At 45.4% G+C, this 25,559-nt stretch overlaps 1 protein-coding gene across 1 annotated transcript in view; it reads left to right on the forward strand.

Moving 5' to 3' along the window:
- Window positions 1-466: 466 nt before the first annotated feature.
- The window catches only part of LOC146799508 (transmembrane protein 151B-like), a 210,432-nt gene continuing 185,339 nt past the window's right edge, over window positions 467-25,559 (forward strand). The window contains exon 1 of the mRNA XM_085628077.1: window positions 467-817. Coding sequence (XP_085484203.1) covers window positions 725-817 — 93 coding nt within the window. The 5' untranslated portion in view covers window positions 467-724. The remainder of the gene's footprint in view (window positions 818-25,559) is intronic.

The following is a 25,559-nucleotide window of genomic DNA, read 5'->3' on the forward strand; positions in this document are numbered from 1 at the left end:
ACATTATTACTCTTGCGCGTCTTGTTTGGGGCTGCGTCTTGTTTTGCCCTTCCATGTTGCATACACGACTTGCATATCAAACAGCTGTGGGGCTGCCCCCGGGTCCAGCTTTCAAGAAGTACTGCAGTTCTGTGGACTGCCATGCCAGAAAGGCTGGGGCACCTGGGGGATAGCCCTCTTATCAGCAGAGAAGCAGGCGGCTACCCCTGCGCTGCTCAGCCAAGGGCTGTGAGATGCAGCTGCACTGCAGAGCGGCGCGCAAGGCAGGGGGTGCCCCGGAGGGGGCTGCAGCCGCCGAGGCTGACTGCACGCTGATGGAAATGCAACATTCAGCAGGCTCTCCGGCTGAAAGCCGGTCCCTGCCGCCGCCTGCTCCTGCCCCCTCTTCCTTAAAGTTCGCCACCACGCTGGATTCGTGAAGTGATTGGCACGCTGGCACTGCCCGCTTAGACATTGGTTTCCTGGGGCAGCTTCTGTGCTGGTGGATAAGCTGACCACACGCAGACAGCTCGGAGGGGGTGAGGGTTGCTCTCCAGCCCCGAGACCTCTCTGGAGGAAGAAGGAGGAGGGGATGGGAATCCTGCAGAAAGCGCCTCGAGCTTTGGGGGCCAGCAGCCTGCAGTATCGGGGATCCCCCTCGGATGCCAGCGCCCTGGCACCGGGAAGGAAGTTTGCGCCGGGAGCAGTGCTGATGCGGCGGTGCGCTCCAGTGTGATGGCACAGGATGTCTCCGGAGGTGGAAGACCAGGCAGCCGCCGAGACCTCTGCAGACAGCCCAGATGGGGAGGCGAGCGCCTCTGCAGACGTGAGGGAAGAGGTGAGCGGCGAGCGCCGAAGGGCACGCGCTGCCTGTGCGTGTGGGTGGATGTACAGAACATTTACATCTCGGAGGCTCTTCCAGTGAGGAAACTGTCCGGGCGTGCTGCAGATGTTTGCATTGCCCGTGAGGTCATGCAGTAATCTGTGTCTGCAGGCGTCTGTGCGCTGGGAAAGGGAGCCGTAAACACAAGGAGCTATAGACATAAACAAAAACATGAATATGCACAGCGCGCACAGGGCAGGCAATGCAGGCTGAGCACATAGGGTGGACGGGGCACCCCAGGACATGGGCTGCAGCCGGCTCCTTCCCGGGATGAGGTAGGGTGCTGAGGAATGCAGCAGCGGCGTCGGTGCTCGGCGTGCAGGGGGCGCAGGGCTAGTGGCTCTCCTTGGCGCTGAAGGGCAGGTAGGGCTCAGGGGGAGACGATAAACAACAGACCTGCAGAGGCTGAGCCTGGGCAGGAGAGGGTATGGTTGAGGGTAGTGCCACTAAAGAAGGAAGACCGAGGGTGCTGGATAGCAGGGGGTCTGTGGGTGAGGAGACCTACTCCGGGTGCTGAGGGCAGGGTGGTCTTTGCAAGAGAACTTCCCGGGGACTGTTGACTGGGTCAGTGGAAAGGATGAGCTCTTGGAAGAACTGAAGTCAAGGAAAGACGGGTGTTTGCCAGTAAGGCACCTGTCCAAGGAACTGATGGGCAGGGTGGTATGTGAGGACAACCCCCCAGGCACTGGTAAGCAGATTAGTGGAAGGACTGAGCTCTCCGTAGGCTGTAGTCTGAACTTCAGTGCTTTAAATGGGCAGGCACTGAGTGCCAGCACCTTTTCATTTTGAGAGTGAGAGTACCGGCACTTCTCAAGAAAAACATCATAGTTTTAATAGGAGACTACGGGCACTTTTCAGAAACCAGCTGGTAATGAGCTGCAGAGTACATGCACTTTTATTTTTCCATTTCAAGCACTGCAGGATTTAGCGATGGGATGTGAAAACGGTAAGGAAAGGTGGTCCGTGCATGGTTTGGGCATTGTGCCTAGGTGCTGATGGGCAGGGTGGGCCTGCGGGGACTGATAAATAGACCATTGAAGTTTTGAACTCTCCAGAGTGTAGTCTGCTGGACTTGGCGATGGTATGTGGAAACGGTAAACCGCACAGCTACTGATAGGAAGGGTGGTCTGGGCAAAGGATTGGGCATCTTGTCTATACACTGAGGGTCATGGTGGTCTGTGGGGAGAACCTTCCCGGTGATTGACTACTATCCAGTAGAAGGGACGCCCTCTTCTCGTAGCCGAGGAGAAGCGAGTGTCTGTGTACAGACTGTACCTCTCCAAGGTACTGAATTTCGCGTGGTCTGGGACATGGGGCCTTCTAGGAAAAGAGACCAGTGCAAGGGTGGGCGCTCCACGAGGCTACAGTTTGGGAAACATGGTGTGTACATAAAGAGACACTGTCTAAGGCCCTGTTCGGCAGGGTGGTCTGTATGGACAGCCTCCCAGGTGCTGAAGTATATGATCATTGGAAGCCTGTGCCTTCAACGGGCAAGAGTCCGGAAGAAGCAACGGTATGTGGAAGTGGTACCTCTCCGAGAGACTTGTAAGGAAGGTGGTATGTGGAAAGGACCACACGTGCACTGATGACAGGATCAGTGGGAGGACTGCTCTCTACAACGGATTGAATTCTGACAGAGGCGATGGTGTGTGGAAGCAGAATACCCCCAAGTTACTGATAGGGAGCGTGAGCGGGGATAGGGGCCATGTGCATGGTGGTCTGTGGAGACCTTCTTTCAAGGACTGACGGGTGCATCAGTTAAAGGGCTGAATTCTCCGTAGGCTGAACTCTAGGCACTTGTGGTGTGTTGAAGCGTGGCTCCTGTCCAAGGTGCTGAATGTCAGATGGTCTGTGAGGTGGCGCCTTCCACGTGCTGAGGAACAGATGCGCACAAGGCGTTAGCTAACCAAGAGGCTACAGTCCGGGAGAGCAGATGTTCTGTGCCTCGACAGGCTGATCTGTGGGTCAACATCCCAAGGACTTATGAAGCGATACTTGGAAGGGCTAAACCTATATAGGGAGCGTGGAAGCGGTACTTTTCCAAGGCACCGAGGCGCAGCGTGGTCTGTGATAAGAACTTCTAAGTACTGACGGCAGATCACAGATGAGCTCTCCAACGTGCTGAACTTTGGAAGCGGCGAAGGCATATGGAAGAGCAACCCTTAAAGGGAGTGGGGGGTCTGGGGAAGGAGGTGGCTGGTTCTTAGGAGCCGATGAGCAAGGTGGTCTGTGGGGAGAATGTTTACGGGTACTGGTGAGTACATCAAGTTGAAGGCCTGAACTACCCAAAGGGGGAGAAGTCAGGTTAAGTCATTGTATGCGCAGTAAGGCACCTCTCGAAGGCACTGGTGGCCAGGGCGGTATGCGGGTAGAACCTCTCAGGCCTTAGTGAACACATCAATGGATGGTGAGGTGTCGACTGTATTCCCTTGAAGGAGCGTGGTTGGTTAACGAGACCTCCAGTCCACGATACCAGCGCACCTCTGAAGGGACGCCCTCTTCTCGTAGCCGAGGAGAAGCGAGTGTCTGTGTACAGACTGTACCTCTCCAAGGTACTGAATTTCGCGTGGTCTGGGACATGGCGCCACCCCTGCAGGGCGCTCCGGTTTGCCGGGGCCCAGAAGGGACGTTCCAGCGCCGTGATCGCCCTCTAGCTGGGAAACACCGCCGATGACAGCAGCCTGTCCTGTGGGCTGCGGTAACTCCTCCCACCACCGTATAAACAAGCGTATAAACGGAGCCGGGGATTGCCTCTGCCAGCCGCAGGCAGCCGCCTGCAGCACTGGAGTCAGGGGGTTCCCCGCAGCAGGAGCGTCCAAGCTGGGGACCTGGGGGGGAAGGGGGAGGGGGGCATTCCAACAAGACCCAGTGTAGTATAATATGGACACCCGGGGATGCAGTTCACGTGTAGGAGGCCGGGCGTGTGTGTGCACCACTAGAGACAGGGTTCCCCGCCGCAGGAGTGTCCATGTTAAGGGCATAAGGAGGCAGGGGGGTATTCCAACAAGCACCCAGTGCTGCCGTTCATGTGCACGAGGATGGGCGTCTGTCTGCAGCACTGGACTCAGGGGTTTCGGGCAGCCGGGCCGCCCAAGCTGGAGACCTGAGGGGGGCAGGGAGGGGGGATTCCTGCAAGCACCTTGTGCCGCAGTCCATATGCACGAGGCAGGCGTGGCGTCCGCGTGCAGCACTGGAGGCAGGGGGTTTCCTGCAGCAGGACTGATCAGCAGGGGACCTGGTGGTGGGGGGTTGGGGACATGGAGACAGCAGGGGAGTTGGGGGTTGGGGCCACGGAGAGGGAATCTCGCAAGACCCAGTGCTGCAGTTCATGTGCATTAGGCTGGATGTCTGTTTGTATTATTAGCGCCAGGGGGGTGCCCGCAGAAGGATGGCCAAAGCAGGGGACCTGAGAGCGGCAGGGAGGGGGTATTCCAACAAGTACCCAGTGCTGCAGTCCATGTGCACGCGGCTGGGCGTCTGCCTGCAGCAGGGCACCTGAGGGGGCATTGCAACAAGAATTTCCCACTTCAATATATTATATACCCCCGGCCGGTGCTGCATTTCATGTGCACGAGGCTGGTCGCCTGTCTGCAGCACTGGAGTCAGGGGGTTCCCTGCAGTAGCACTGCCCCAACAGGGGACCCGAGGGGGGAGGGAGGGGCATTGCAACAAGCATTCCCCATTTCAGTATAATATATAATCCCGGTGCTGCAGTCCATGTGCACGAGCCTGGGCGTCCGTGTGCAGCACTGGAGGCAGGGGGTTCCCTGCAGCAGGACTGCCCCAGTAGGGGAGGGGGCATTGCAGCACGCATTCCCCATTTCAGTATAACATATAAACTCGGTGCTGCAGTTCACGTGCTCGAGGCTGGGCGGGCGTGCACGTGTATATGTCCAATGACCGTTGTTTATTGACTGCATTATGTGTGTCTGTTTGTTGTATTCCCTTCACGTATATATGTGTAGTTATGTGAGTGTGGTTTATCGTCACACTGTTCTGTTTGTTGTCTTCAGCGCATGTGTGGGTGTGCGTGTCTGCTAAATGTCTTTTGTTTGAGCGTATGTCTTGTTTGTTGTACACGCTCAGTCTGTCTGTGTTTATTTCGGGTATGGTCTCCTCTGTGTGTGCCTTTTATTTTATTTGATTTGTGTAGGTCTTGTTTGCTGTATTAGTTCTGTGTGTCTATGTGCTATCTATTTAATTTTCTGGGCTGTTTCTTGTCTACATTGTGCGCGCGTCATGTTTTTTTTTTTTATTAAGTATGTTCATGTTATTGAATGTATTTCCTCCAGTTACCTTGACTTCATTCTGTATCACTGTCTGTGTTTTGTTGTCTTCGCTATGTACACATGTTGATTGTCTGCACTTGATTGGTGTGTTGTTTAACGTCTTCCCAGCTTTGGGATGTGTTTTGTCTTTAATATGTGAGTTTACTTAGTTCTATTTCTGTTTAGTGTGTGTATTTCTGTCTGTCTGTTTGTGTCTGATGCGTATTGGTTTCCGCGAATGCCCGTGTGTGTTTGTGTATGCCTGTGCGTGTTTGTGTCAGTTGCTTATCGGTTTCCATATTCCCGTGTGTTCGTGCCCGTGTGTGTGCTTGGTGTGCGCCTGAGCCTCGTTGCTTCTTGATGACATAGGCGCTTCCATTGTACGTCATTAGGTATGTTGGCAGCAGTCTCTGCCCTCCACTCTTCTTGTAATCCTGACATGCGTCCAATACATCAGCTCACGGCTTATACATATTTTATTTCATTCATGCTGACTGCATGAATCACCCTTTTGCAAGCGATGCAATTAATAAATCATGAAACTGGAAGCGCTGCACGATGAAGCGTGCATTTTAAAGGGCCCTCCATGAGGGGTTCAGGGTTCTACACCCGTGAACAACCCAGGAGACCCGCAGCGCAAACTCTGGGCCCAGTGCTGAACTGTGCTTCTGAGTATTAGCAAAAGAGTGCGCTGCTTAATATTGAAATTGTGCTAAAAAAGGAACACAATCGCGAAATTCAGATGTAAACTGCTAAACACGTTTAACATTCTCACTGCCAACATCTATCAGCAATCTAGCGCTTTGAGGCGACTGAAAAAGCGACATTAGGCGCTTTATAAAAACTGTAAATAATCTAAATAAATAATTGTGTCCCAAAGCATCAGGCAACAGACCATGAAAGTGCAAGAGAGGCAGTGAGTGGTAGTACCATGTCTACAGTGGCATGAAGTGTGATGACAGCCAACAGCCAGCCCCAAGTTCAGGATGCATGGCACACTAGCATCTGTTTGGCACAGCACTGTTTTCAGGCCTGGTTTGCTTTCCGATGCCAGGGTTCTCTTAACACACCCTCTAAGTCTACATTGCAGAAAACACACTGTACCCTGGTTCGGTTCAGAATATCATATATAGAAATATCTTCCAACAAACAGATGTCCTCAATATCATCTTACATTTGTCCCATTTGGTGTAGATTTTCTACTATTAACTCCAGTGGGGCAATATTTTCGTAGACAGTATTTGGGACCCTATATTTATGCTAGACAATAGTCTGGCTATGATACTCTGGTACCACACCGTTAGGACAGACGGTGGATTGCCTGCAAAAAGTGTCCAAATGTGGGCTCCTTCCCTACCCTTTATTCCAGTGCGTAAATGTTTACCAGTGTTCCTTTCCACCGAGAGACGACAAGGAGGGCATACTTGTAAACCAAGCGATCAATGTCATTCCAACATGTTTCATACTCATAATTAGACTCAAAGTTTAGCATTAGACATGCTCATGTTAACATCCAAGGTTATGGACTGTAGATCTCACTTTTTACTCCTACGAGTAACCCATGGCCCTGTCATTTACTTGAGGGGTATCCATCGTCTTCAGGGGCGCTCCCCAGGTGGACAGGGAATTCATTGGCCCCGCCAGATGTGCCAGGGCCAAGGTCGGAGTAGGTGGGGAATATGATAAAAATATGAAATGGTCACAATATAACGACCAGACTATCCAAGGACAAAATATCGAAACATAAGTTTGTATATATTTTACGTACCTAAATCCACATATATGTACCATGATGACATCTATATCTTCAAGGGACATAGTTGAGGTGTTAATAATAGTAAATCCTTACTAACCCTGTGCACGTACCTGTTCAATATTTTGTTCCTCAATATGTTTTCACACTTTTTTGGGGGAGTGAGGTGAGGGTAGGGGATTCCCATGATCCCCAGGGGGCTAAAGGTAGGCTGGGGGAATCCCTTGAACAGCATGGTGGCGGGATCGTCACCAAAAACACAATCAATGACATTGCATATGATGTCACAAATGATGGCATCAATGAGCTCACTGATGAGATGACAGTGGAAACCATTTCTGGAGAAGGTTTTGAAGCAAACAGTTTATCATATGCACCCCAATGCTCATGTGTTCTTTACATACATGTATGGTAGCCAGGATTGTCCAAATAAAGTCTTGCTATCCAAATAAATAACATCTACATTTTACAGTTAATATATCTCTGCAGACAGTAACATATTATACACAAATCACTTTGGTGTAGTGCAAGAGAAGAAGGGCTGCACAAAACTTAGCATGCGGAAAATAAGTTGGATCCAGGCTAAAACGCTATTGCATCAGGAGCAGAACATTTTCTGAAACTTGGATATGAAATCAGTTAGCCATATTTTCAGATACTAGAAGTTATGAAAATTTTCTCAGTGGAGCTGACTGGGGAAAATTACTGTCACAACATGAATCATATTAAATTCAGAAATTAGAGACAGTACAACCCCAAAGCGTGAATGACAGAATAGACTTGAAGTGTTTTAGACTAATATGATGGGAGAAGAGGCCAAGAAGGAGACTGCAAGTACAATCTACAAATTACAAAGTGAGTAATGAGATTCGGATAATTAGCAAGCATACGGAAAGAATTACATAGACTGGGAAAACAAAATACATTAAAGGATGGATCAGAAACAGTTGTCATGTGTTCAGTGATGAAACACTCATCTTAAGAGTATTTATGAGAGTTTGAAGGAATGAAGGGTTTCACCTCTACAAGCGAGTTTGCCATGGACTGGGTGTAAAATTATCCCGGCAAGATAATTTCAAAATCCACCTCATCACAATAGTGGCTCTGAGGCATATTATTTGCATTTGTCACAGCCAATATAAAGTATATTCAAGGAGTGTCCCTATAATTAATAAATATTTTCTAAATACCAAACACCTCATAACTAAGTTAACTTTAACTCTAAGAAATATTTCAGTTAATTTGCTAGATTCCATTGAGATTTTAGGTGAATGGACACTTCATATGACCTTTTCAAAAATAACATATGATCATTTGTAGGGTTTTCATCTAGATGAAACTTACAAGAGTTTACAATTAAGCCATTTTCAAAAAGGTCAAAAGGACAGTGATCGATCCTTTGGCCTGAAATACAAAGTTGTGTGAGATAAAGGAACAAATAATACATGGGAAATATGAGCTAACCTCTCTGCCCGAGTCCAAGTAATGGGTGCAAGCAACTACTAATGCCCAGTTGTTGGGTTAATTCATTATGAGAAAAGATCACCATCACATGTGTATAAACCAATATTATTCACAAAGTTCTACATTTTCTAGAATCATTTAGAACTATGGAGCTTTTAGTGTTGGATCTTGATGAGATTTTAAACCTTCTTTGCTTTTCTATACTAGAACAAAAACCATCTGAGACTAACAAGGTGGGACAGGTATGCCTAATGTAAACTAGGGGTGTGGGAAATTTGCATAATTTGCTTTCATGGAATTACACTCAATTGCTGCAAAATTATGTGTAATTACTCAAAATGAAAATCCATCATTTCGGTCTATATTTTAACTCAAAATGTGTCCTTGCACCAATTTGTTATGGAATGACATATTCAGCTAAAAAACAACAGTGCAAAAAACGCACAAGCACCACAAACAACAGCATTCATGCTAAAAAAAAATAGTGCAAAAAACCAAAAACACTGCTGTACTCTTGTTTTGTTGTTCCTGTGCTCTTGAGATATATATATATATATTTTTAAAACAAGTGGCACATAATTACGCGAAGTGGAAAAATTGAATAATGTTGGAAATTTCACATAAACTGTAAGAAACAGGGTTATAAGCTGAGAGGGGTGAAAGCCCCACTGAAGAATTACACACAATCCTTGTCAGGCTGCAAAAGTTACTAAATACACCTGTGTTTAACCATTTGGTATTTTATCACAAAAACAAATAGCAGGCTTAACTTAGAGGGAATGTGCAAAGTATTTATGCAGTACTCAAACAGTAATAAAATGAAAACACAACAAAAGAAAAATCCTGACACAATAAAAAAAAAAAATTACATTGCAATAAATAAAATTACCCCATAACAAAAAAAATCAATGAATAGAACTAGAGTTATGAATTTTTAAAGTTTCAAGTAAAAATAGCACCAAAAAGCACAAAGTCCCAGTCATGGTTATCTGGTCATGCTTGACCGAGTGCGATGGAGCATCGGTCAAATAGAGGCACCAGGTTCATCCCTGTTGAAAATGTATCTTCGAACTCGGTGCAATTCCATGCAAGAAGCCTCATTCGGAGCTTCGCGCTGGCGGGGACCATGAGGAGGTTCAGGGCCGGCTTTAGCGCTAGTGGCGCCCAGTGCGACAATGTTTGTTGGCGCCCCTAATGACCACCTGCACCACAGATTCTCTCACTAGCACCCTTTAACAATGACCAAGTCTCCATAACCACCCTCTCTCAGATGCATTGAATTAGTTATATAGCGCCACTCATAAAAGTGTAGGGTGACAGAGCACTTTGCAAATCACACACATTACACAGACAATCAATCATACGTGTGTAAATCAGCGTATAGGAAATGTTGCATAAGCCAATGGCCTAAAAGTGTAGGAGTTACATGTCATTCATACTGGTAGGCAGTATAGTTTAAGAGTGCTTGGTCGGAAAAGCACAAACTCCGAGTCGAAAAAGAAACAGCATAGTTGGGAGTTTTCTTTAATAATAAGAATAGATTTCTAGCCAATTTAACCCTTTTTACAACATTAATCAATGTTCTAATGTATGCTTTGCAGTGTGTAGGCATTTCTATGATGAAAGTTAATAGCTCACTGTTGAATATTAGGACTTTAAGTTATAAATTGCAAGTAACAAAAGGATGTCTCTTTTAAAAGCAGTAACCTGCTGATCTGTTTACATTATATGAACTCTGTGATATACTTATTACACGTTCTTTGCAGTAGGCATATTAACCCTCTGCACTAACTTCACATAAGTCAGAACCTTAACTATACAAAACTCTGATCTCTCTCCAGGAAGAACATTAATCACAGGAGTTAACTTGACAATTTTGTGAGGCCTGGTAATTGCCGGAGGAAAGGAACGCTGCAGCAGGTGCTTTAAAAACATAATAAAGTTGCAAACACTGTCCCCCCAGGAAGCCAGCACCCGGTGCTGTGGCACTGGTCGCACCGCCCTAGAGCCGGCCCTGAGGAGGTTGTTGTCGACACAAAGAGTTGGTCACCAGTTTGACTTTGTAAAGATCGCTGTTAGCATGAAGGACAGGTTGTCAGTGGGACATTCACGTTGGCGAGAGACATGGGTGATCGTTGCTGATCTCAAGAGCAGGAGCTTCATGTTTGCGGGAGACGTGGGCGGTCGTTGCTCACTGAAAGAGCCCAGAACCTTCTGGATTTTCACCTGGAGTCCAGTTATTGCAGTTTGCAGGCTGTAGGAGTACATTTGACACTAGGCTAGGGTCTAGTACCTGGGAAGTTACCTCTTGGGTATCAGGACTCACTAAGGCAGAGATCAGCAGCAGGGCCCAGGTAGGTCCCGTTGGTGCTGGTAAGCTGGGCAGTTGCAGAGAAGGCCTCTGGATGCTTGTTATGCCCTTGTAGCCCAAACAGAAGGTCAGCCAACTGCCCCAGGAGTCACTTCTGGAAACCTGGGTTCAAGGCAAGCAGGTTGAGGCTTCCTTCTTAAGAAACAAGGACAGTCCTTTGTCTGAATCTTCACCGGTTCAGGAGTGTTGTGATGAGAGGTTCTGAGGGTGCCACTTTTATACCCAGTGCCAGCCTGTGTTTGGGGGTCACTCTCTTTATCTAGCCATAAACCGGTTGTGGTCAGTTCATCCTCTTCCCCTGGGTTTTGCTCCAATCCATCTAGGGTAACAAAAGGCAGGCAGGCCTAGGAGCGCGCTGCATTCACCAGTGAGAGGCCAGGCAGCTACAGAAGTTAGGAAGGGGGCACAGCCCTGAGACTACCCTTTGAAGCTCAGGAAGGGCTGAGTACAACCCCCAGGCCATCCTGCTAAGGCAAGGAACGCCTTTCCCCACACCCAGGGCACATTTGTCCCCTGTCTGGGAGGAATACACATCACACCAGAGGAATCCATTAACAGTCATGTTGAAGACAAAACATCAGGGTTTCGACTACATAAACTGCCCAGTTTCCGTTTGGTGCCATATGCACATCGTAAGGAGCTCCACACCTGCTTTACAAAGTTAAATAATATTAAAATTAATACAGTAAAAATAATGAAGTATATACAAACAAAGAAGCAAAACTGAAAATGTAAAAACTTTTGCTAAATACGATTGTGGATTAATCAAAATATTTCAATATTTGAGCATTTGTTTGGAGTAGATTTGTTTTTATATTTGAGGTTCAAATTATAGAAATTGCTTGGGCCAGGACTTCTAATAATGACTCAGTGGGGGTCTCCGGATTCCAGTAATGCTTCAGTGGGGGTCCACAGAAGTCAAACCCTTAAGAAACACTGTATTAAATAATAGAATGCAGAGGCACGTATATGTGACACGATGGTAGTTATGTAAGAGTAAAACACAGAAACGTGTCCAATTGGTATGCCAGTGTATATGGGAGGACAGAATAAAAACACACGACCAGGTGGCATTACAGAATATTTGAAAGGAGAGCATGCAGACACATGTCCAGGTGTTCTTAACATATTTATGGAAGGATAGAATGTAGACACCAAAACTAATGAGAGGGGAGGGGAACAGTTATGTGGAAAAAACCCTCAGTTTCCTCAAACTGACATACATAAACCAAAAGTGGAGGGTGTCTCCCAAAACAAGCAGTCCCTATGCCCTGCTCCGTAGTGCTCTCCAAGCACACTACATGTGTTCTTACAGAACCCTCCCCCACATCCTAATGTTATGGCATGCTTCATCATTGGGTCTTCACCGGGTGAAGTACTCACCTCCAGGGGGGCTCAACCTTGCTGTGGGAGGGAGCACTTTGATATTCTCTATGTTCATGGTGGGATCTTAGGACACAAACGTTAAAAATATCTCCAGTGAACCCTAACCCAATTCTTTAATAAGAGCTACCCTGCAATATGGGTAAACACATAATATGACACATAGAGGCATTTACTGAGCAAGTGGGTCTTTTCTGGGTTGAGAAGTTTCATCTGCTTCACAAGATGTGCATTATATCATCAGGCCCTCTAAGACCCTTGTACTTCTAACCTATACTGAGCAGGAGTTATGCTTCCGTACGCATTCCATGCAAGATCAAGAGATGGTTACCCAACCCTTCTACAAAGGGTGAGTTGATTACACACTGAAGACAACCTCCTTTAAGAATCCTAAAAAAGGAGAAGAAACAGGGAAACGGAATTATGTCTGTATTAGAAAATGGGTAGTTTAAACCATGAAACCCGTGCACTGCACTACACACTCTGAAATGGTGGGATCTCTAACCATAGAGATACCATCAGTTATAAGCCAGGATAAGTAAGCTGGTGCGACTAAAGTACCTGTAGCAGCTAGTGTTCAAAATATCATGCAGTCATCTCATTATACAAGTTTATTCACACAGTGCATGACATATCTACACACAAAGAGGAGAGTAAAACATGAATGTAAGCCATCAGGCTCCTAGTGTTTTAGGGGGGGAAATACATGACTATTGAGGTTACCCATCTCTGGGTCAAGATTGAAAGGATCGGGCAATTAATTTTATCTATCAGTAGCAATTAATGCTGCACCTGGATGTAGGAATAGGGATAGAGACATGAGCACATTTAGCAGTTAAAGCTTACATAATTGTCCCTACCTATTTCCACTTTAACAAAGTAGTAGTATGAAGGGAAAAATATAAAACCTAACACTTACCTATATCTTTATACAGATATGTATCTCCCAGCGAGGGGGCCTGGGCAGACCTTGGAGGGTAAAGACATAAACGTATCCTGTAGAGAGATCCAATATATGTTCCACCACTTCAGGCTTCGTCTGTGGAAGAGCAGAAGACTGTGCAAAGAGGGATAAAAGCAGCACAATCTTGGCACCCATGTTGGACAGGTTAACAATCACCTTAAGGAAACTGGCTTATCAGAGACACTGAACCTTTTCTGTGGCTATGAGGCAGGTGACATGATTGGATTGGTTGTAGGACTTTTCACAGCTGGACGTTCACCAATATACTCTATGCACCAGTGACTGTCCTGTATTGGTTGTTCCCTCTCTCTCACTTGCCTTTTTTGTAATTATTCTTCCTCGATTATCGTTTCTGTTTGCATAATTTTAGGAAGGCTAGAAGGTTCACGCCGCAACCCAGATATGAAGCGGTGATCGGCTTCTGTAGTCCGCCTCCTGTAGTAGTAAGTTTCTTTTTCTCGGAGTGTGGTTCCCATACCCACTCTTTGTTTTTTCCTATCTACCATGTGTGCCCTTTGATTGCACAAGATAGACTTGCAGCCACTCTGATGGTCCTGGGGGCGGACGGCTGTACAGAGAATGCCGTGCCACAGTTGTTTTGTGGAATCACCACACAAGGGCACACAATTTCTTGCAAGTTGTTCTGGCTTCCATTTTGAGCAGAGTAGGCATTCTAGCTAGCGTGCTTCCACTGAATGTGATTGCGTTGAATAACTTTGGAAAAACAGCCATGGTGCATGTAATGTCGTTAGTACTCATGCCGATGGAAGTTTTGGGGTGTTCTTTTTGATCTGTCTACTCTAATCAGTTCTTCTTGATACCTAAACTAAGACCACATCACCCCCACCCTGATGGAACTCCATTGTCTCCCCTTGCTGGACCACGCCATCTTCAAAACCAGCCACACCATTTACAAATCTATCCCTACTGGCACCCCTTCCTATCTTGCTGAGAAGCTCATCATCTCTGGTGGCACTCGGCACAGCTGTAACCAGGACACCATCAGACGGGGGGGGGTGAAGAAGTTGAAGAAGTGCAAACTAGAATAAACAAGGCAGCAGGCCTTCTCCATCTGTGCTCCCAAGATCTGACCCGACATCTCCATATCCCTCAGGACTGCCCAACACTGCTACAATGTAGGAAGGAGCTGAAGACGCACCTCTTTAAAGAACACTACATCTTTGCAAAGGGACAGTCCACGTTTGCTCTGATAAACCAGCTTGTCCTCCAGTCATGTGTCCACCATGTCTTGCCTTGGACCCTGTATAGCGCAGCTCCCCTGCTCTATGGCTAGATTTTTTTCTATATAAATTTCACATATATTGGCCATTCCAAGCACCACATGGCATGTCACCCCCATTGCTGCTCATTGTTGACTTTACACTGGCACCTATAGCCAGTGCTGCTGGCATATTATGCGGTGATCATTCCATTAGCGGGAAGCATGGCATTTTCTCCCAATCTGTGTAGTTCATTTCACCACATATCCTGAGGCGTAGCTATCAACAATGCAGCAGGTGCAGCGACACCAGGGCCCAGGGTCCTCAGGGGCCCACTGAATCCCAATTAAGGTATTATTTTACTACTTATTAGGCGGACAGTAGACCCCATAGATACTATAGGGCTGTAATTTCTCCTGGTACATTTTTGCACTTCATTTTCAATCCCTTTAAGATTTTGACCATCAAACGCCTCGGGTTCCTACCATCATCATGTTCCTTTGAGTACTTGTTTCCTTTGCAGAGTGAGGAAGTTATCAGTGCTTTGTGAATGGAGCCAATACCAAAGTTTGATTTTGCATTTGTGACTGTGGTCATGGCAACGGTGGTTGCCTTGGGTTCCAATGCGGGCTGGGGACTTTGCAGTTTTTATAAGCCATGAAGTCAAGTGGGGTTTTCATTGGCAGCATAAGACATCGACGGTCCAATTAAATTAACTCATCTTTTCATGTCACCACCTTATGGCTTAAATCAGTTTTGTATGCTCCTGTACTGCACCCTGCCTGTTAAACTGATCATATACAAAAAGCAGTGCTAACTTTCTGCAAAGTGATGGCTACCTCTTTATTTTGTTAGGAATTTAGGGTTGAGTCGAAACTGAATCAAACGGTGTAACCTCGTTGTTCTCACAAAGATCTGTATTTTGAAATCAGCTAGTTTTCCCACCCCAAATCAGTCATTTTAGACCCATTCAGCACATAGGATGCCTAATTCTTAGCAAATGACTGGAGATGGTGAGGGGAGGTGGTGAGGTTATGAAAGAAAAGGAAATAAAAGTGTCTAACACATTCGGTTTCATTGTTTGCAGTCTGGATTTCCAGTAACACTCCTGCACCTCCTCTGTCTGTGCATTTGTGGAATCCATACTTGCTTCCTGTGACCCTAAAGGCTCCCTTTCTCATTGCTGGTCTGCCTGGATTCTGTCGGTTCCTCTACAGTTGTTTTGCAGCCTTTTTTTATTGACAGTTCTATCTCGGAATGAAAGTCCATTTGAGAGCCTCCAGCCTTCAAAGGGCATTAATGCGAGACTTCATTTCACAATGGTGGAAGAAAGTCTATTGATCTGTGAGCCATGAGGCGGAAACTGGCTGATGGTGTTGCAGTGGAACACGCGCATGCTGCACCGCGTCTGGCACGGTCATGCATGGCAGTGATAAATGTTCATGCTGCTAGGTGTCCCAGGTAGTGTGCCCTGACTTTTCATGCTGTGAAATGTCAGTCACACACCCAGCATCACAAGATGGAGTCTTCCTCCAGAGCGCGTGCTCTGTTGAAGTGAAGATTTGCACATGTGGAAGGTTCTCAGAGAATTTGGGGCACAATTTAAAAATGATGATATTTCCACTTCCTGCAGCACAACAGATTTTATTGCACCCGCAAGGAGCGAGACGCTGAGGACCAGGATGCATATCAGACAGAGGAAAGTAACAATGGTGTGCAGATAGAATGCTATTTGCCTTCTCTGGCCTCATCAGCAGACTTGGAGGTTTCAGGTTTTGTCCTGGACTCTCCAGAATAAAAAAAGATTAAACAGATCTGGAAGGCAAGTGAAAGTTACTGCTCAGAGGTGGTCATACCATGGTCGTGATCAGCAAATTGAGCATTCTGCTGTGATGCATGTTTATTTTGATCAAGGTCCCATTAGATACAGAGAGTTTGTTGATCATCATGCCAGAAATTTGATTGAATGGCTAGTACGTACAGGAAGATAAAGTAAGAGGTGCCTTGGCAAAAGAGTATTGGATCGCTGGTCCACACTGACGCTATTGGAAGTGACCTCTGAGTGAATCATTTCCAAGTACAAACTTCTGACAAAATCAGTGCACTTCCAATCTTTAAATAATCCATTTATTCCAGTCCGTCATTTTCTGAATTTTTGACAAATTAATTTGGGGGACACTGACAATGGTTTCCAAACTCAAATCCTTTTAATATATATTGCCACTATGTAAATCTTCAGTGGTGCTTCATTGCACTTTCTAGTGAGAATCTCACAAAAGTAAATTAAGTGAGAGGACACTTCAATTACAATTCTCCAAATAAATCCTTTTTGTAACAAAGGTTTTACAGCAACCATTGTGTTTCCATGTTTTGCAACATAGAATAGAAGTGAAAAACAAAATCCAAAGTAATTCCCAAGATAAAAAGAAAACGTAATCTCTATGCGTTTTAGGACTGCCATTCTTTGTTTTTCAAGGAAAATGTTTTCAGGAACTTAATACAATAAATCTAAAGTGCAAATGGAAAAAACCAACATCGATTTATTGTACATTATTCATAACTATGTGAAAATATCCACTTGTGCCAATTATAATTTGGTCAAAGTGCTATATGTGACATCAATATTTGAAAAATCAAAGTTTGCATGCCCGACGTGACCTCATCATCTTATTGATGTTAACTAATAATAGTCACTTTGTATCAAATAGCACTTTTTGTTATCTGTTTGGGAAAAATGTCCCTTCCTCTTCAAATTAACTATTATTTCTATTGTATCGCCAAGTGAGGGATCACTTTGAAGCTATTATCTTGCTTCACATAAAACACACAAAGTCCTGTGTCTTATTCAAAGGACTTTGTTACAATGTTTTTAGTATCTTAGTCCATCCTATTTCCACTTATAGTTTCTCAGTCCATCCTTTTCCACATGTCATATAATTTTAAAAATATTTCCTCCATTTGGTTGATTTTGTTTTGACACTATATGAAATATCTCCTTACTGTGATTTTTAAGTCACACTTGTTGTTAAAAGACATACTGTGTATTTGACCAATATTTACAGTGGGCTTTGTGTAAGCTCATTGCTTATCATTGGGTGGTTTTCTTGTTAATCTTATTTGCTTACTTCTTATTCAATTGTCTTCCTTGACAAGAAACATCTTTATTCGGCACATAAAAATATGACCATAAAAGACACATCCTATAAAATACAAACATCAGGCAAAGGAAGTCTTCATAGAGGCTGACACATACACGAGGCAGACCAGGTATATATACTGTCATTATCCCCCACTTGACGCTTAATATCAAAGTGCATCCAACGAGTTTTTGTGCAGGTTTAGAATATTAAAAACAATCAAATATTCAGTTAGTACTCTTAGTGCAAAATAGCAAAACTTCTTCTGGGCTTCAAGCACCCCTCAGAGTTCTTAACTTTAAAGCAGATCTTAAAATGTTGGAAACACAGAGGACTGTAAAAACATCTGATGACAGTTTTAAAAACAACAAGGCAACACATGCCTGTTTAAATCTAAACCTTCTTAAAAGGCCCTTCAGGAACATTTTTCTGGAATATGCATAGTGCGGACAGAGTAGGACCAAGTGTAGGGTATCCTGAGGAGACCTATTATCACAGCCACAGGGTCCTCTATGTTCTATATTCAATGTAAAACCAGCATGTACAGCCAATAGGTGATGAAATAAATGTAATCAAAAATGGGTAATTAAAAATCTATCATGTGCACTAGTTATGAGAGATTACTATGGTCTATGCCCTGGATTGATTTGACTAAAATATGTTCTCTCACCGTGGACTTATAGAGCTCGCTGTCCTCACGTTGCAACGTAACATACATAAAGAACAGATCTTTAATAAGTGCCTTTTCCTGGATTCTCACCTTATCAGTGTTAGTAAACAAATCTGCACGCCCTAATCTAGAGAAGGTGTCCTTTACATATATTAAACACGGAATTTTGAGCGCATGGTCAAGAGAGAGACAGTCCTGGATTACCAGCCTATTAAAACCAGCCTTTTCGTTTGACCAGATCTTCGCCCAACACAATAGGGGTTTAACTACCTCCATATCAGAAATGTATTTAGACCCCAGTTCTTCGTGGACAATGAACAGCAGGGGTGCTATGAGGAACTTTCAGCATACGCCTGAAATATTTACTCTCTTTAGTTTGTAACTTGGTAACCTCCATAAATCCCCAGATCTCACTTCCATATAAAACTTTAGAGCACCAGATAGAGTTGTATAGCTTTAAAATCATTCCTGGGGTCCAACGGCCTTGTCTATGAGCAAAATTAGCGATTTATCCTGTGGACCTTATCAGGGTGAGACACTTCTCCTCTAATAAGTATTTAAAGTTCAATTTTCCGTCAAATAAAATGCCCAAATATGAGAAGGCCGCAACTTTCCCTAAAATGTGTGTGCCTATTGTGTAATTATGAGGCTTGCTTGGCTTTTTCCCAGTTTCCATAATGTATGACTTTGCTAGATTGGTCGACAAATCCAGATTATTCATGAAGGTCACGAAGCCATCCATTAAAAGCTGCAAACCCTTTGGGGTGCGGGCGAGGAGTACTGCATCGTCTACATAAAGCAGAACAGGGACTGCTCTTGTACCTATCCTCGGGGTATCTGCTTGTATAACCCCGCTTGAGCAATTAAAATGGTCCGTAACCTTCCCCTCCTGTGTATATCTAACTACTGCCAAGGTATTAGAGTGTAGGGACATTAGAATATTGATTATTGCCGGGTGCACCCCTAGCTCACCCATGAGTGTCCATAGTTTACGGCGGTTCATTCGGTCAAAGGCCGCAGTGAGATCCATAAATGCTAAATACATCGCCCCTGGTTTGGCTAGTGTGTATTTTGCAGTAATAAGATAAAGATTGAGGCATTGGACTGTGGTAGATTTCCCTGGTCGTAACCCATATTGACTTCAGTTCGAAAGAGGGGGAAAAAAAGGTCCCACACCCTTACTGGCCATATTATTGAGTTCAATACAATTGAAGTATTTGTCCTTGACAGTGGGGGACCCCCATCCCACTGGCCACAAGAAAGTTCCAAGAGAGTGTCAGGACAAATTGAGGGAAATTGTGGTTCAACACTGAAAAATTCCAAGAGGCGATTGATCATGTGCAATATTTTTTATATATAGATATATATATATATGCATTTTTTTGAAGCTGAGACTTCCTCTCAGGTGAGTACCAAGATGCTGACTGCTAGGACAGACTGTTCACGGGCATTACGCCCTTTATTTATGAGAAGTACGCTACTGAGAACCGGACCATTTGGGACAAATCCATGTCCTTCACTGACTTTCTTAACGCCCTGAGGAAGCCCCAGGCCGGATGACCATGTAAAGGGGTGAAACACGTGTTGGCTGTTACCTCTTGCTACTCATCTGAGATGAAGTCTTAGCTTTAAAAACTGCATATATATATATATAAAAAATATTGCACATGATCAATCGCCTCTTGAAATTTTTCCATGTTGAACCACAATTTCCCTGAATTTGTCCTGTCACTCTCTCTGAACCCATATTGAGTATCCGTTATAATTTGGTTGGCCTCTGCCCATTCCGTCCACCTATTTAAAACCACCGGCCCAAAACCTTCACAGACACATCAATAAGAGATATGAGGCGATAGCAATGTGGGCTGTCCCTGTCTCCTTTCTTGAAAATGGGAACAATAGTGGCAGTGGACCATGATGCTGGCATTACTGAAGTTACTGCCGCATTTAATACCCTTGGTAGGAGCGGCGCCCGGACCTCTGTTGCATCGGAAGAGGTCTGACGGGATCCCATCTGGTCCCGGCGACTTGTTCCTCGTGAGACCCTCAACTCCTGTTCTCACCTCATCCAAAGAAAATATAATGGGGTGGAACTTTGTTCTGGAATTGGGGTCTGAGATTGTTCTACTCTATGGGGGTGGTTGTACAAACCCTGAAAGTGCTGCTGCCATTGATTGGGTAGAATATTATGGCTTAACCCAGGTTTATTCGAGTCTTTAAAATATGGGTTATTAATAACTCTCCAAAAAGGAGTAGAGTCCTTTAACTCTGCTGCCTCCGTTATCTCCTCCCAGGCTTTCTGTTGTAGTTGTCCCTTTCGCCCCTTGACAGCTTGCCTATAACTTATACGACAGGCCACCACCCGATCCCTATCCCTCGGAGATTGCTTAAGGGACACTTTTAGCTCTGTTAGGGCCTGAGGGCATTGACCATCAAACCATCCAGGAGCGTCCATGCTAGGCGAGTCGGTGGGGGCTTTCAGTAAGCTATCCACTAGCTGTGCGATATCCCTAAAGGCCTCTACTAGTTCAACCCCTTGCACTTCTAGGTCTAGACATTTCAGAATAACCGGCTTACCTCTATTAAAAAAATAAATGTTAAAAGCAGCAGTATCAACCTGAGCCCAGCGCATCTGACTACCTTGATCCGTTACGGCAATCGTCATACCCCCGACTACTCTATGTGGTACTGGGGGACGATGCGAGGCAACAAGAGATAAACTCACTGGGTTATAGTCACTGAATACCCTATAACTAATGTTGAAATATTATATAAACCTTTTCAATATAAAAGAAAGAAAAAAAATCAATAAACGATGAACATCCTCTCCCTTTAAAGGTCTGGCAGACGAGTATATCCGGTTGGGTGGCAATCAGATCCAACGTGTGTGTTAACCCGTAGGTATTTAAAAGGCCGCTCAGGTCCCGCCCCTCCTGCGTATGTGCCATGTGTGGTCCCTCTCATAATGTCCAGGACGACCAATCACCCTGGGTCGCCCTCAGGTTTGGGCACAGGTGGCAATTGAAATCACCAGCTAGAATCAGTTGTGACTTTGCCGGCCCTACCTCTCGTGTATGCTCCAGCCTTGTATTTAATTCTTTGTCTTCCTTCATCTTCTTGTGTTTGTTCATTCCACAGAGCATAGCCTCTTTAGCACAATTATGATTGGATGCATTGTATTCTTTCACTGCTTACTACATTTTTCTTTTGATTTCAGCATTCTATATGTCTTCCTCCTCTTTCACCCTATCCATTGAGTTTCGCTTCCCCCTTCACATCCCCACATTCTTCGTGTTGCTCTCTCACCCTCAGCGCCGCCATTAAATAGTATAGGCTAAAAGCAGAGATTACTCCTGTGCTCATTTTAATGAAGTTTCACCTTGTAATCTGTTATATCTATGCAATGAATTCCAAATAGTTAGCTTATTGCATACACACATAGTGTCTTTTTCTGCACCGTGTGTGGGTCCTCCTCCCCTCTCAGGACCTATATTACCAGTCACTTTGCAAACGTGATAAAGTGAAGAAAGAGAAATAATACAAGCCACCACTGGAACTGCGTGGCTTGTTGTTCAGCATCCCTCTTCTTATCAGAGGGGTGCGTAAACTAATGTGCGATATGGTAACGCGCACTCTCCAAGCTCTTGAACCATCTCGTGGTGTCCAGCTTGTATTGCCGGCACCTCCGCTGCTGAGATGACAGGCGAGAGTGAGACTCTTGCCTGTCCTGACGAATGCCTGTTGGCGGAAACATGTTGACGATATGTACATGGATATATCTGTTGAATCCCTAATCCTCTTGCTTTTTAACTATGTCACTGTGACCACCAAATAAACTTTCAGTGGACTCAGGTAGACATTTTAAAGCCACCCTTTATCACTCTATTTGCTTTCAGACCCTCATTCATCTGCACGCTAACGCTCATCTTCTGAGAAAGCACCTCTGCTCCTCCCCTTGGGGAGATGTAGCCCACATTACGATGTGAGGAGGGGACCCATATGATGAAGCATGTCACCTAATGGTTAGTGAGGGTTCTTGTCCTGAGGGATTTCTCCCCCCTCTTCTTCCACATAGCACTCGCTCTTCATTCATTCTTTCTTGTCCTCATTTGACACATAGCCAGACGTACTTCTTTGTGAATATCAATATAAATATGTGTAACATAAAATGATGTTGAGTACACCCCTTGAAGCACGAGCAGACACCATAGACCATAGATTTCAAGAGCAACATTTTCATATTGTATTAGATATATCAGAGTTGACATGGGGTTGGTTTAACTCCTTCCTTGATCAACAGTATGCTTGTGTGATCAGTAGCAGAACCTCAACAGCTCAAGTAAGATCTACTATGGAGGGCGACCGGGGTCTCCACTGTCTTTGGAATTATTTAACATATGTGTGGGGCCTCTATATGACCTGCTTTTGCTGAGTGGGAAGGTGTTTCACATTCACCCAGCTCACAATTTGAGTACTAATACCCCAAAAAACACTGTCCATTAGAATATGATATTGGAGAAGGTGCACTGGTGGATGGGACATAGTGGGCTATGAATGCCCAGAAAATAAAGCTGATGTTGACATGCACTCAGGTAAGCATTTTAAAACTGAGCACTAAGTACAAAGCATAAAGGGTAGTAAATTTTGAAAGACAAGATTTTCGATCAGTGAAATCTTTGGTCTTTGTATTTGATGAACAGATGTCATTAGAGAATCATGTTGATCAAATCAACAATACTTGTGGATTTTCTTTACCAATAGATGTGGTCTCATCTGTAGAAAAAGATTATGGCAAATATTGCAAGAGCCACTGTTGATTTATGTGTACACTACTGGTTTCCCACCAAATCGTCTTTAAAAGAAGGAGCCAAACAACAGGACTCATTTCCCGTCATCCATCTGTACAGGAATTGACATCTTTGGATTTCCTATCCTCCATCTGCACAGGAAGTTACATCACTTGTTTCCCTCCAAAACTGTCTCTAAAAGAACAACAGGACACATTTCCCATCATCCATCTGCACAGGAAGTGACGTCAGTGGATTTCTCATCATTCATCTGCATTGGAAGTGACATCCATGGTTTCTTGCCAAAACTATCTTCACTTAATGGAGGCTGCAGCGCAGGATTGCAACTGGTGTGCCAAAAGCACACCAAAGGCCAGCCTGTCTGCACCCGTCCACACTGCACCTGCACCCCACCTGTGCCCAGCACCAGGACCCCTGGCCCTCCTTCGTCATCTACCCCCCATCACCACTTCACTGCAACTGTCTGCGCCCTGAACGTCAGTCTCATCTCCCAGCACTGCTGCTGCGCCTCCCAACACTGAAAGTGCGTCCCCCTGCACCACCTGCCATTTCACATGCACCCTCATGGACTCACCTTACTCCCTAATGCAGCTTACCATACTCTATACACTCAACACACATGACCACTCACACCCAAACCCCACTACTTCTCCCTGGCCTGCATACTCCTCAACACACGCGACCTCACTTTAAACGCCACCAAAAGTTGGGATCTGCTACACGACCACTCACTGGACCTACTCTTCCTGACCAAATCCTGCCTGACTCCCTCATCGTCCCCCGTCATGCTGATGGCAATCCCCAGCACTAGCAACATGGAACACTTGACTTTCAAACTCCTCATCACTGACAACTACATCCTAAGCAGCACCCTTGTCTTCCAACCTCCAGGATCACATGCCAACTTCAACCTCACCCCTGCAGACTTCATCGCCCCCTGATCCTCGACTCCAGCACTTTCATGATCCAGGGAGACCTGAACTACCACCTAGAGGACTTCATCGATCTCAACACAACCAACCTCCTCGAGGACCTGTTCAACCTCAGACTCACCCAGTAAGTGGAAGACCCCATACATGCTGCTGGACACCTACTGGACCCCATCTTCAGCAGCTTCAGCAACATTACAGTAGACAAGCCCACACTGATCAACTGGTTCGACCACACCCTCATCAGCTTCAACTTACCCATCCCACAAAACCACATAAACACCACTGTCAAATCTTCATGATGGGACTAGAACAAGATCTCAGAAGCATCCTGCTCTTATGAAGACCTACACCACTGGCCTCAATGCAAGAAACACCTCACTGTGCCTGAAGTGCCCCCTCCAAGTTCTGGGCTGCAGAAGTGGATTCGGCAGCTGAGTTTCTGCTAAATCTGACGCGACGCAGCACGAAGCCCCGAAAACTCTCGTTACACAGCTGACAGCTCTCGGAACCAACGTCGGATGATGTAAAGCCTCACAAAGCTTCACCGCAGAGCCTCTTTGAACCAACGCCGGACGACGCAAAGCCCTGCCACGCAGATTGTGTCCCAGGATCCAAGCTAGTGTGCTCAGTGGGCCCCAGGAGATTCCTGTAGCCAGCCCGAGCTCCATTGTGGTCGGCCTGTATTTTGGGTTTGCAGAAGTCCCTCACGTCCTGAAGTAACCTTTTTAGCACTACCTGCTTCTAAGCGCTTTATTACATTTATTTCTTCAGCTTTCAATATCTTGACTTCTACTTGATGGATTTTTATCGTTTTGCTCTTGTTTTACTCAGACAAATATCCTCTATTTTTCTAAACTGATATGAAGTGTTTTTGTGGTGTATTTACCGTGTTGTTGTATGAGTTATTGCACAAATACTTTACACATTGCCTTCTAAGTTAAGCCTGCCTGCTCTGTGTTAAGCTACCAAGTGGTGAGGACAGGATAATTTGGGATTGTGTTGTGACTTACTCAGACTAAGATTGAGGTCCCTACTTGGATAGGGTGCGTACCTCTGCCTACTGGAGACCAAATGTCTAACAAACCATACACAACTACAGTGGCCAAGCTCACGTCAACCTCTCACTCTGCAATCACCTCCCTCCACAACTCAAAGCTCTCAACCCACAAACCAGCACTCTTCAAACTTCTCCCATACACTGACAAAGCCTTACACAACATTGGCCGCATGTACCTCAACAACCACATAAACTTCCACAAACATACCAGACACCTCTGCTCAGCTGGGCTCCTATTCACATGCACCCCTGCATACGTAAAACCAGATCAGTTGGTTGTGCCTGCTCCTACTTTGCCCCTAAAGCCTGGAATAACCTGCCACTGCACATCAGAGCCACCTACTCAGTTCCTGAATCCCTACAAAAACTGAAGACCTGGCTCTTCAACTAACCCCAGCCTTGGCTCGGCCCACACAGCTCCTGGGTCAATGCCAGGATACCCTTCCGGGTGAGCTGAACTCTATACAAATCTGCATAACGTAACGTAGCATAGCATAGCACAACATAACATAACATAACATAGCATAGCATAGCACAACAAAAGCATAACAAAACATAAACATAGGATAAATAGCATAGTATAATTACTGCTGCACCTTATTCCTGGGAGCGCCTACAAAAGCACTAAGGCGACTACAGCAAGCAGAGTATCATGCAGCTTGGGTACTGG

This window comes from Triturus cristatus, chromosome 9 (genome assembly GCF_964204655.1).
Source record: "Triturus cristatus chromosome 9, aTriCri1.1, whole genome shotgun sequence".
Classification (NCBI taxonomy): Eukaryota; Metazoa; Chordata; class Amphibia; order Caudata; family Salamandridae; genus Triturus; species Triturus cristatus.